Source organism: Apium graveolens, chromosome 2, assembly GCF_009905375.1.
Source record: "Apium graveolens cultivar Ventura chromosome 2, ASM990537v1, whole genome shotgun sequence".
Classification (NCBI taxonomy): Eukaryota; Viridiplantae; Streptophyta; class Magnoliopsida; order Apiales; family Apiaceae; genus Apium; species Apium graveolens.
The window spans coordinates 276,719,302-276,733,833 of NC_133648.1; the positions used below are offsets into that span (position 1 = coordinate 276,719,302).

The 14,532-nt window shown below is 36.0% G+C and overlaps 1 protein-coding gene across 1 annotated transcript; it reads right to left on the minus strand.

Annotated features, from left to right (window-relative positions):
- Positions 1-8,981: 8,981 nt before the first annotated feature.
- Positions 8,982-9,746, minus strand: LOC141701121 (uncharacterized). Its single transcript, XM_074504763.1, has one exon. The coding sequence runs from the start codon at positions 9,744-9,746 to the stop codon at positions 8,982-8,984; it is 765 nt and encodes a 254-aa protein (XP_074360864.1).
- Positions 9,747-14,532: the final 4,786 nt, after the last annotated feature.

Below are 14,532 nucleotides of genomic sequence, written 5' to 3' on the forward strand. Positions count from 1 at the left end.
ATCACAAGAATAAACTAGATCCTCTTCGCATGGTTGAATTGTGTTATACGGTCTTCTTATGCCTTCTCCTTAAGCTTTGGTACGTCTTGTTTTAAAAAATGACCATAAGTTATGTTTATATAGCAACCCATGCAGAGTAGAAGTCCATCAATCATAATTACAAGAGAATCAGGATTTTTTTATCCCGACCTGGCGCGGGCGCGCGCTTCAATAGCGCGGGCGCGCTGAGTTTCTGCTCTTTGGGCGCGGGCGTGTGCTACTTCAGCGCGGGCGCGCCGTCCTTCTGAATAAAATTCCGACTTTTTAGTTTCTTGCTAGTTTGAGTTGGTCTTTTCATGAGCAATCTTCTTGACACCATCCTAACACCAAATTAGCATCAAATTAATGCCAATTCACTTGAGTTCCTCATATAAGCCTGAAATGCAAAAACGCTACAAAACACATCAAAAAAATAAATAACTTGAGTACAAAATACATATTCAAGCCAAGCCTTTATAGAGCATTCTAAGTGGACATAAATGCCACTTAACACACCCCCAAACTATATGAATGCAATAATCCCCGTAGAATAACTAAACCAATCAACAAGCAACATCTCAATAAATGCAGTTATTCGCACAAAGATCCATCAAATCCTGCAAATCAACTTACCGGCCAGAAACGTGCGTGTGTGCAAATGCTTACATATATACTATTTCAACTAGATCGATAATCATGACTCACTACTCATCAAAGCAATCACAAGGTTATAAATAGAATAAAAGCTAAACTCAAAATGACTGACAATACTTCGATTCTTATATCGGAGTTTTACATGGATTCATGCTTTTATTCACAACACATAAACAACACAAATATACTTATTTAACCGTTCAATGAGTGAGGTCCACAAAAGACTTATACAATAATACCCATGTAGCAAGCGTTAGGATAGTGGATCCCAGACGATAAAAGCCTTAGGTCACTAGGCACAAAGTCCCCTAAGAAATTAATAACTCGAGTATTAAAGAGCCCACTCGTGATCAATTACGCATAAACACAAATTTTTTTCTCTTTTTTGTTTTTCAATTTTTTTCTTTTTTTTCTTCACATAATTTCTGAACGAGTGCATTTCGCTCCGTCTCGTTCAACCCTAGACTACTCATATAAAATGAGCTAGCTACTAGCCATTTGACACCTAGCCACAACAACTAGCAATGAAATCCAAACTTTTTCTCCAATTTTTAAATGCCCATGTTATTTCATCATTAAGAGAATATCCTAAATTCTAAATATAAACAAGTGATTAAACATCGACAAACAAATAAAACATGACCAAGATCTAGCCCTCAAGCAACCTATAAGACTTAGTGAAATTACAATTGTCTCTAGCATGCAAATCAACTCAATAAGACTTAACATCACTAAACACAACATCACTACACTAGCATCAATATCACAAATTAATCAGAAAAATCATCTAAGGGATCATGTTATAATGCAAATGCATGAAACTATATGAACAAACTATCATACAAAATAATGGAAAAATAAATAAATAAAACTACTACATGGTAAATATGCAACTATATGAACTAAACTAGCATGATTATGCAAACTATATGAGACTCACACAAAACATATAATCCTTAACTACTACCCCCAAACTTAAAATATTCACTGTCGTCAGTGAAGGTAATAGTAAGGAACCAGGCATACCTACTCCGAATCAGGGTCATCACCCTCAAGGGGTGGAGTGTAAGGAGTGTCTGGAGGCGGATATACAGAATCCTCACCAAATACTGGCCACTAGATGTCAACTCCTATGGCTCTGAATGCAGTCCCCAACGTCTGGGTAAGGTCCTGTACAAAGCGACTATGGATGTCTTGCATCGCATCCATCCTCCTCAACAAGCGCCTATATTACGCTGAACTCATACCAACACTACCATGTGCTTCCTTCTGCTGCTGCTATTGCGATCCCGAAGGACCGGCCTCTCCCAACTCAGCTCTCCAAGCTACTCTGCTCACTTGCGTCGTGCCACCAGCATATGCCTGAGGAGCTGGACTTCCACCTGGCAGATGGTCATAAGAATATCGGATCCTCTTAGGATAGGGTTTCCCACCATACCATCCCTGCATATTCAACAATGTCGAACTATCAATCGGGGCACTCGGGCGCTGTATCTGCTCATGTGCAGGCCAATGAACGCCAACCGCCACACACAACTTTGTCACAATGGACGCATAGGGTATAGAACCCGTAGTACTCCCTCCAAGAAACCTCAAAATACCCTGATGAGTCACCATCCCAAGATCCACATAGTCTCCCTGAAGAATTCCCCACAACAGACGTGCACGCTCCACAGTAACATCATGCACGTAAGAAGATGGCATGATTTTAGCACAAATAAAAGAATTTCATGCACGTGCAAACCTGTTCATGCACAAGGTAGGAAATGTGGCATACTCATTCATGCCCTTCTTGAACTTCCAATGAGTCTCAGGCACACACAGGATAACAACAATCAAATCCAAGTTAAACTCCTCCGGTGTCTTCTCATTCTAAATCTCATGTCCTGGCCTCCTCTCGGGCTGCTCAATCACCCTACGAATAGCCTCAGCACTATACTCCACAGTCATCCCCCTAACCATCATGAAACCGTTCTTCTCCGTCTTAGCATTCGTGTAGAACTCACACACCACACTTGTGGCGCCCCCGACCTCAGGGTAACCTCCGAAACCCGACCCGAAACGCCAACAAACTACAAACTCAATATATGTTTACGTAATCATAAACTTAATTAATACTAGTACAATATTTTCAATCTATAACAAAAGTTTACGATATATCATAAAACCTTAAATGGGTACAAACATAAGTATATTACACAAATTTTATTCATTATCATACTACATACTTCTCGTCATCCACTAAAGTCTTAGTTCATCATATTTTTATCATTTCTTGAACCTCCTTCTCCGAAATTCTGTCCTGTGAAAGTTAGTGACATAAAAGAGTGAGCTCATAAAGCTCAGTAAGCATTTATCGTACATTTCAACTGAGTTTTATCTAGAAACCGGAGTTTCAAATCATGAAATAAAATAAATCAACTTTAAACAAGAGAGTCATCAAAAAGTTTATCACGATCATCAAGAGTCTATCATAATATAATAGTTTTTATAAGATTAAAATGGAGTATTCAAGAACGATAAGTTCATCAAATTCATCAAGTTGGGATCCCGGCCAGCTAAACAATTGGTTTAGCTTACTTCTAAAAAGGAAGCATCATCATCAGTTCATCAAGTATCAGTGCAAGAATACTCGTTTTTATCAGTGAATCATTAGTCGAATCAAATCAATCATCATTTAAAGATCAAAACATCAACAGTGAAATAGTACAGTATATACTTACCTTAAATCGCTTTTACAATTTAATTACTTTTTGGGTCTCGAACCTCGATATAACTCTGTATCCTAACAATGTCAATCATAATTCTCAGTAATTGTTTTTATTTATTTATTCTCAAATCATTAGTTTTATTTTATTAAAATTCTACTAATTAACCTGAATTATCTAACTAGTAACTACTAATACTAAATACTAAATAATTAAATAAATAATAACAAATAACAAAAGACGAGAAAATACGAATACTTACCGAAATATGATACCCCATAAGGTTACTCCTAAGTTGTAATTTGACATGGTTATTTTCATATATAGAGTAAGCGAGAATGATCCTCCTACTCAATTTGATGTGGTACATTAATGAGAGAGAAAATAAAAGAGTTGCCTTAAATTGCGACACTAAAGTCCTTTCGACATGAAGTTAGGCGCCAGCGACAACAAGAGCCTCTTTGGCGTCGGCGTCAACGCTTTGGACACGCGAATTACTTTGTTTATTAATGCTCTGGAGTTTCTTCTAATTATCCCCACTTATCTTCTTTCTTGTATTCAATGTGGTATAAAAAAATAAAGTGAAAAGAAAAATAGTAAGATGCGTCTTGGAAAAACCTAATTCATGCCTTGGCGACAACTAACTCCTACACAACAAATGACTAGTTGTTTCCATCACCAATCACCAAGTTATTATTAATATTTAATGTCTTACTATATAATACTATCACATGTCCTTTTTGTTTCCAATATGGTAGTATGTTATTTCTATTACTCATATATTTTTCTATGACCCACATTGAAAAGGTTTTGAGATAACTTCCTCACAAGCTCTATATAAGGATGGTATTGTTTACAAGTATACATGGCCACTAAGTATCCCATATTGAATAGTCTTCAAATTAGACTTCCTCTAAGGTCTATATAGTTAACTTGCTCTCAAAACTTAAACTTATGCATAAATATAAATTAAGAACTTGGCTCTACTTAGAGCTAAAGTTGTTAAATAAAAATAAAAAATTAAAGGCATGATAAGTGCAAGACAAATCAGTTCAAAATTTTAAAACACATAAGTGTTGAGGCGCTCACCAGCATTTTGGGTGCCAAAACATAAAATTGTTTTATCCCATATCAAAATATTTATGAGAGTGAACCTCTTCCAAGCTCTATATAGCTGAAGTAAGGGGCGACTCCCCTAGGTACATAATTCATATACGTTGCCTTGGCTCCATTTGGAGCAAAATCATTTAAAAGTTATAAAAAATTATATTTAAGAGTGATGGTGGGTTTCTCACTTGTCCCACATCGAAAATATTTGAAGTGGGACTCCTCTTAAACTCTAAATAATTGAAAAAGAGTTGTTCACCAAATGGATTTGGCTTTTATGGGGGTGGGGGGAACCGAATTAACTTAAACTCTAAAATAATTTTAGGAAAAAATGCTCTAACTAGAAACTAATACCTAAATACATTCAAAATTCTTGAGTTTTTCATATTAACAAAATCCTGCATCATAGTTTAACTTATTAAAGTTTATTCCACATCAAGAAAGTACAAAATCCATTGCCTCTCTTTATCTATATAAAGAGACTTAGAACCAACTTAAAAACCAAAAACAACTAGACTTGAAAGCTATTATAGCTTTTAGTCTATATCTACTTAGTCCCACATCGAGAAGATGTAGAACTAACTAAGATACTAGCTCTATAAAAAGAGCTCTAACTCAATTTGTTTTCTAAGGCAATATTTTCATTTTCAAGTGAAATGTTCCTTCTCACTAGGCTTTGCCTAGTAAAGTTATGGACTAATTTATATTAGCTTGCGGTCAGTTTAATTTCATCTTTCTATTCCTATTCGGCGCCTATCATATCATTATCTCCTCTTTCCATCATTCATCTAACCTGTTCTATCATTTCGGTCTGTATCCTTTCCAACAATACACAAGATAAGTATTATTTAATATTTTAGTCAAATATTTGCATAATACTTATAAAAATAATATGCACATAAATTCATATTACTTAATTAAAAAAATTTCAGGATATTACATTCTTCCCCCTTAAACTAATTTCATCCTTGAAATTTAAACTCAATTTGTACCTGACTTATTGAATAAGTGAGGATATTTTGATTTCATCGTCTCTTCAGGTTCCCAAGTCGCTTCCTCTATTTCATGGTTTCGGCAAATCACTTTCACAAGAGGTATCACTTTATTTCTTAATTTATGTTCTCGATGATCTATTATCTCAACGGGAAGTTCTTCATACTACATATTTTCTCGAATTTCTATCGACTCATAATTTATAATATGCGATGGATCCAGAATGTACTTCCTCAGATACGACACGTGAAAAATTTTATGAATATGCCCTAAACTCGGTGGTAATGCTAACTCGTATGATACTTCTCCAACTCGTCTAAGAATCTCAAATGGTCCAATATAATGTGGACTTAACTTCCCTTTCTTCCCGAATCTCATAATGTTATTCCAGGGAGTAATCTCAAGAAATACCAACTCTCCTTCCTTAAATATCACCTCTCGACGATCCTTGTCTGCATAACTCTTTTTTCTGCTTTGAGCCGCCAAAATTCTCTGTTGAATCAACTTGACTTTCTCAGTAGTTACACGAATTAACTCAGGCCCTAACAATTTTATTTCTCCCACTTTGTCCTAACATAACGGCATTCTACATCGACATCCATAAAGAGCCTCGTATGGAGCCATTCCAATTGTTGCTTGAAAGCTGTTGTTGTACACAAATTCTACTAAAGGTAAATGTTCTTCCCAACTTCCTTTAAAGTCCAATATACAAGCTCTTAACGTATCTTCCAAAATTTGAATTGTGCGTTCTGATTGCCCATCAGTCTGAGGATGAAATGTCGTGCTCATACTTAACTTAGTACCCATCTCTTCTTGAAAACTATTCCAAAATCTAGACGTAAATCTAGGGTCTCTGTCAGAAACAATTGAAACAGGTACTCCATGCAACCTAACTATTTCCCGCATATATAATTTTGCTAATTTCTCTAATGGTGATGATTCTGAAATTCCCAGAAAATGTGCACTCATCGTTAGTCTATCCACAATAACCCAGATGACATCATTTCCCTTCTGTGTTCTTGGAAAACCTAGTACAAAATCCATCATAATGTGCTCCCACTTCCATTCAGGGACAGGTAAAGGCTGTAATAATCCTCCAGGTCTTTGATGTTCCAACTTTAATTGTTGACAAATTAAACATCTTTCTACATACTCCGCAATTTCTCTCTTCATCTTAGACCACCAAAAATGTTCTTTTAAGTCCTTATACATCTTCGTAGATCCAGGATGTACCGAAAAAGGTGATGAATGAGAGTCAGATAAAATTTCTTTCTTAATTTCTACATCAGACGGCACACAAATTCGATTCTGAAACCTCATGATATAATCATTTCCTTTCTTATCCTTTTTACCTAATTTTGAATTTGAATTACTCCAAATTTCCTTTAAACGTTCATCTTGTCTCTGAATTTCCTTTATATTTTCTAACAAGATGGGTCTGACCTTGATTTGATATAATAAACTCTCTTCCTATACTTTCTTAACAAATTCAATCCCAAGTGTTTCCAATTCCTTAAGCTTTATGGATTCCACTTTAGTACTTGAACAATTTCTAACTCGTTTCCTACTTAATGCATCAGCCACAACATTTGCCTTACCGGGGTGATATAAAATTTAACAATCATAATCTTTGAACAACTCCAACCATCTTCTCTGTCTCATATTTAAATCCTTCTACGAGAATATATACTTTAAGCTTTGATGGTCAGTATAAATTTTACAATTTTCCCCATACAAGTAATGTCTTCACATCTTAAGAGCGAAAACCACTGCAGCCAATTCCAAATCGTGGGTGGGGTAGTTCTTTTCATGGTTTCTTAATTGTCGAGGTGCATAAGCAATTACCTTACCGCGTTGCATTAGCACACACCCCAAACCCTTTCTTGATGCATCACTATAAATCACAAAATCTTCAGTTCCATCTGGAATCCAAGTACCGGGGCAGTTGTTAGTCTTTTCTTTAATTTATTAAAACTTTGCTCACATTCTTCCGACCAAACAAACTTGACGTCCTTCCTTGTAAGATTCATTAATAGTCCTGCTATCTTAGAGAAATCTTGAACAAGCTTTCTATAATATCCGGCCAAACCTAAGAAACTTCGAGTTTCTGTCACGGTCTTTGGTCTCTCCCAACTCATAATTACTTCAATCTTTGAAGGATCAACTGAAATTCCTTCTTTAGAAACTACATGTCCAAGAAAACTTACTCTTCTTAACCAAAACTCACATTTTGAAAACTTGGCATATAATTGCTCTTTCCTCAAAGTTTGTAACACTATCCTCAAATGTTCCTCATGCTCCTTCTCAGTTCTCGAGTAAAAAAGAATATCATCGATAAACACAATTACAAACTTATCCAGATAATTCCTAAATACTCGATTCATCAAATTCATAAATATTACTGGTGCATTTGTCACCCCAAATGGTATCACTACAAATTCATAATGACCGTATCGAGTCTTAAATGCCGTTTATGGAATGCTTTCTTTCTTCACTCTCAACTGATGATAACCTGAGCGCAAATAAATCTTCGAAAGGTAAGTAGCTCCTTCCAATTGATCAAAAAGATCGTCTATTCATGGTAGCGGATATTTATTCTTTACTGTCAACTTATTTAGCTCTCTATAATCAATGCATAATCTTAGGGAACCATCCTTCTTTTTCACAAACAACACTGGTGCTCCCCAAGAAGAAAAACTTGGTCTAATAAACTTTTTATCCAACAACTCTTGTAATTGTAACTTAAGTTCCACTAATTCTGCCGGTGTCATTCTATATGGTGCTTTCGATACTGGTCGGGCATCCGGGATCAATTCAATCCTAAACTCAAATTCTCTTTTAGGGGGCAAATTTAGTAACTCTTCGGGAAAGACATCTAAAAACTCTCTGACTACATGTGTATCCTCAACTTTATTTTTAATTCCTTCATTCCCCACACCATATGCTAGAAAACCTTCACAGCCTTTTCTTAACATCTTACAAGCCTTTAAAATTGATATCATAGCACTGGGTTTTTCTATACTATCTCCCTTAAAATATACTTTCTTTTTGTTTGAGCCGATTAAACATATTCGCTTCCTATGACAATTTAGATACGCCCTATGCTTCGACAACTAATCCATTCCCAGAATCACTCCAAAGTCCCTCAATTATAACGGTAATAAATCCACTATGAAGGTTTGTTCACTAATCATTAAGGGACAATCTCGATAAATTTTATCTATGAATAACTTCCTACCGTTTGGAAGGTTTACCAGAAATCTATTATCAAGACTTTGAACAGGTACATTTAACTTATCCACATATTTTGTATCCACAAAAGAATGGGTTGATCCCGAATCAAACAAAACATGAACAACTTGAGCACAAAGTTGAAGCGTACCTGACACCATATCATGAGAATTTTTGGCATCCTGAGTCGTCATTGTGTAGGTTCTTGCCACTGCCCAAGGTGCTGATTGCTGAAAAGGTTTCGTTGTAGAAGTCCTATTTCCCTTAGTTTCAACTTCTTTCCTGACTCCTTTTTTGTGGGCAGTCCCTTGATAAATGACCTGGTTTTCCGCAACTATAGCAAGAAATCACTTTAGGCTTGGGACATTGAGAAGCTATATGTCCCTTTTCTCCATAATTGTAACACAACCCATAAGCTCGATAACAAATATCGCCACCATGTTTCAGTCCAAATTTCTTACACTCAGATGCGGTGATCCTCTTATCACTGCCTTGAAAACTCTCCTTCTTCCTTATATGTAGTTTCTTGTTGTCCTTCTTTAATCCTGAGTTAACACTCAATTCGGTATCTCGTCCTCGTTTCTTGTTTTTAAAGAATTGAGTGCGAGCTTCATAGTTCCTTTCTGCAATCCTCGTCTTCCCAACTAACTTATCAAATTGTTCCAACTCTAATAAGGACACCTTCTCTCTGATTTGGGGTTTCAGCCCTTCTTGAAACCGCTGACATTTTCTGGCTTCAGTATCAACCTGATGAGGAGCAAACCTGGAAAGTTCCAAGAATGTTGAGAGATACTCCGGCACGGACATTCCTTCTTGCTTTAGTCCTAGAAAATTCATCTCCATCTCATTCTTCATACAAGTAGGAAAATATTTATCAAAGAACAATTCCTTAAACCTTGTCCAAGCTATTTTAGAACAATTCTCAGTCTGTTTAACCGTATCCCACCAAAATACAGCTTCCCCCCTTAATGAGTGTGTTGCAAATTTTCCCTTTTGCTCCTCTGAACATTCCGATATCTTTATCACTTTCTTCATTTCTTTAATCCATACATTCGCAACATGTGGATCCAATTCTCCTTTACAATCAGGGGATCCGCATCCTTAAAAGCCTTGTATGTAGACCTTCGCTTATTCTCGCCTTCTTTTTCCATATTTTCAATACGTTCCCCATTTATTTCGGGAGTATCCACAATTGTTCGCCCCTCCATTAGGCTCTTAAATATATTCTTCATTTCTCCCAAAATCAACAACATCTCAGGGCTAATTTGTACACTGGATCCAGTCCCATCAGAATTTCCATCAGCCAACTTCTCCTACAATTCAACATATAATATTAATCCTACTTCATTCTGAATATATGCCGCACACATCATGATATACGTCATAATAACGATTGATCGAGTACTAAACATGTCATAATATTTTCCATAATAACGATCATCGAGTACTACACGCGTTATACGTTCTAAAGTGGTCACGTCTAAAATTTACGCCCACGCGTTTCCTAAATGTTCCTCGAGCCTAAAATTTTACTACTCGGGATTCTAAATCATATATCCGTCTCCTTTCGAAACCCTAGCTCTGATACCAACTGTGGCGCCCCCGACCTCGGGGTAACCTCCGAAACCCGACCCGGGGATGCCAACAAACTACAAACTCAATATATGTTTACGTAATCATAAACTTAATTAATATTCATACAAAATTTTCAATCTATAACAAAAGTTTACGATACATTATAAGACCCTAACTGGGTACAAACATAAGTATATTACACAAATTTTATTCATTATCATACTACATACTTCTCATCATCCACTAAAGTCTTAGTTCATCACATTTTTATCCTTTCCCGAACCTCCTTCTCCGAAATTCTTTCCTGTGAAATTTAGTGACATAAAAGAGTGAGCTCATAAAGCTCAGTAAGCATTTATCGTACATTTCAACTGAGTTTTATCTAGAAACCAGAGTTTTAAATCATCAAATAAAATAAATCAACTTTAAACAAGAGAGTCATCAAAAAGTTTATCATGATCATCAAGAGTCTATCATAATATAATAGTTCTTATAAGATTAAAATGGAGTATTCAAGAATGATAAGTTCATCAAATTCATCAAGTTGAGATCCTGGCCAGCTAAACAATTGGTTTAGCTTACTTCCAAAAAGGAAGCATCATCATCAGTTCATCAAGTATCAGTGCAAGAATACTCATTTTTATCAGTGAATCATTAGTCGAATCAAATCAATCATCAATTAAAGATCAAAACATCAACAGTGAAATAGTACAGTATATACTTACCTTAAATCGCTTTTACAATTTAATTACTTTTTGGGTCTTGAACCTCGATATAACTCTGTATTTTAACAATGTCAATCATAATTCTCACTAATTCTTTTTATTTCTTTATTTTCAAATCATTAGTTTTATTTAATAAAATTCTACTAATTAACCTGAATTATCTAACTAATAACTACTAATACTAAATAATTAAATAAATAATAATAAATAACAAAAGACGAGAAAATATGAATACTTACCGAATTATGATACCCCGTAAGGTTACTCCTAAGTTATAATTTGACATGGTTATTTCCATATATAGAGTAAGGGAGAATGATCCTCCTAATCAATTTCGATGTGGTACATTAATGAGAGAGGAAAGAAAAGAGTTGCCTTAAATGGCGACACTAAAGTCCTTCTGAAATGAAGTTAGGCGCCAGCGACAACAAGAGCCTCTTTGGCGTCGGCGTCAACGCTTTGGACACGCGAATTACTTCTTTTAGTAATGCTCTGGAGTTTCTTCTAATTATCCCCACTTATCTTCTTTCATATATTCAATGTGGTATAAAAAAACAAAGTGAAAAGAAAAATAGTAAGAAGCATCTTGGAAAAACCTAATTCATGCCTTGGCGACAACTAACTCCTACACAACAAATGACTAGTTGTTTCCATCACCAATCACCAAGTTATTATTAATATTTAATGTCTTACTATATAATACTATCACATTTCCTTTTTGTTTCCCATGTGGTAGTATGTTATTTCTATTACTCATTTATTTTTCTATGACTCACATTGAAAAGGTTTTGAGATAACTTCCTCACAAGCTCTATATAAGGCTGGTATTGTTTACGAGTATACATGGCCACTAAGTGTCCTACATTGAATAATATTCAAAATAGACTTCCTCTAAGGTATATATAGTTGACTTGCTCTCAAAACTTAAACTTATGCATAAATATAAATTAGGAACTTGGCTCTACTTAGAGCTAAAGTTGTTAAATATAAATAAAAATTAAAGGCATGATAAGTGCAAGACAAATCAGTTCAAAATTTTATAACACAAAAGTGTTGAGGCGCTCATCAGCATTTTGGGTGCCAAAACATAAGATTGTTTTGTCCCATATTGAAATATTTATGGGAGTGAACCTCTTCCAAGCTCTATATAGCTGAAGTAAGGGGCGACTCCCCAAGGTACATAATTCATATACGTTGCCTTGGCTCCATTTGGAGCAAAAGCATTTAAAATTTATAAAAAATTATACTTAATAGTGTTGGTGGGTTTCTCACTTGTCCCACATCGAAAATATTTAAAGTGGGACTCCTCTTAAACTCTAAATAATTGAAAAAGAGTTGTTCACCAAGTAGATTTGGCTTATATGGGGAGGGGGAACTGAATTAACTTAAACTCTAAAATAATTTTAGGCAAAAATGCTCTAACTAGAAACTAATACCTAAATACATTCAAAATTCTTGAGTTTCTCATCTTAACAAAATCCTCCATCATAGTTTAACTTATTAAAGTTTATCCCACATCGAGCAAGTACAAAAGCCACTGCCTTTCTTTATCTATATAAAGAGACTTAGAACCAACTTAAAAACCAAAAACAACTAGACTTGAAAGCTATTATAGCTTTTAGTCTATATCTACTTAGTCCCACATTGAGAAGATGTAGAACTAACTAAGATACTATCTCTATAAAAAGAGCTCTAACTCAATTTTATTTCTAAGGCAATATTTTCATTTTCAAGTGAAATGCTCCTTCTCACTAGGCTTTGCCTAGTAAAGTTATGGGCTAATATATATTAGCTTGCGTTTATTAGTTTAGACTTTCATCTTTATATTCCTATTCGGCGCCTATCATATCATTCTCTCCTCTTTCCGTCATTCATCTAACCCGTTCTATCATTTCGGTTCGTATCCTTTCCAATAATACACAAGATAAGTATTATTTAATATTTTAGTCCAATATATGCGTAATACTTATAAAAATAATGAGCACATAAATTCATATTATTTGATTAAAATTTTGTCGGGATATTACAACACTCATGGACACAGTAGCGGGTGTCTCGCAAAAAGCAACCCAGCCCATTTCCAAGATCATCTCCAACAACTTACCATCTTTTCCCGATGGCAGATAACCACGTTCCTTGGCTATAGGCTTCGAAAGCAGCCTCGCATGCTCCGCCCCAGCCTCGGGAGTAGAAAACCTAGGCCTCACACCACCCACACTCGAAGAATCAGTGGTGTTGCTGCTAACTTGGGTTCGTTTTCTTTTTGGTGCCATTGAGATTGAATAAGCTTGAGAGAATCGAAGTTTGTAAGAGAGATTTGTGTGTTTGAGAGTTTGAGAAGTGATGAAGGGGTTGTGTATAAGTGTATATATATAGGAGATTGGGAGAGAATTAGTTATAGAAAAGAAGTGGAAATTAATTATGGGAATAATAGGAATAATGGGTTTGATTTGGAGAGGGAATATGGGGTGTGGGAGAGTAAAATTCGGGTAGGAATTGATTTTGCCTTCAAATTCCCGAATTTATGTTTTTTTCAGAACCAGGGACCCAGCGGGGCCGCGCACTACCTCAGCACGGGTGTGCCGTGTTTCTGCCAATCCCGCGCGGCCGCCCCACCAGGCTGCGTGGGCGCTAGCAGTTTCTGTCAAATCAGCGCGGCCGCCCCACTTCACAGCGCGGGCGCGCCGTGCTATTGTAGTTGGCATTGAATTTTTCTTTTTTCTGATTTTTTTTATGTTTTTCACCTTTTTTCCTTCTTCCTCTATCTACTAATGTACAACAAACTTGGGTTGCCACCCATGAAGCACTTGGTTTACGTCGTTAGCTTGATGTATAATCTCGAGATCTAGTAGACAATAGAATGACACTAACCACCTCACAGTTTGTCGTATCCCCATAGTAGTGCTTCAACCTCTGTCCATTCACTTTGAACGCTCGACCTGGATCATTCTCAAAAATCTCCACAACTCCATGCGGAAACACACTTTTGATAATAAACGGCCCTGACCACCTTGACTTCAATTTTTCAGGAAAAAGACGGAGACGAGAGTTGAATAACAGAATTTGTTGCCCTGGTACAAATGATTTGAGCACTAGACCCCTATCATGCCACCTCTTGACTTTCTCCTTATATATTTTGTTGTTCTCATACGTTTGAAGTCAAAACTGGTCGAGTTCATTCAATTGAAGCATTCTTTTTTTACCAACTGCATCCAAATCAAGGTTCAACTTCTTCAAATCCCAATATGCTATATGCTCGAGCTCCACAGGCAAATGACAACCCTTACGATAAACCAACTGAAACGATGACATGCCAAGCGGGGTCTTGCTGTTTTATACGCTCAAATAACTTCATTAAGCTTCAAAGACCTATCTTTCCTTGATGGACACACAACTTTCTCTAAAATGCGCTTGATCTCTCTGTTAGATACCTCAGCTTGACCATTAGTCTACGGATGGTAGGCTGTAGCAATGCGATGATTCAAGTTATACCTTTGCATCATGGCAGTAAACTTGTGATT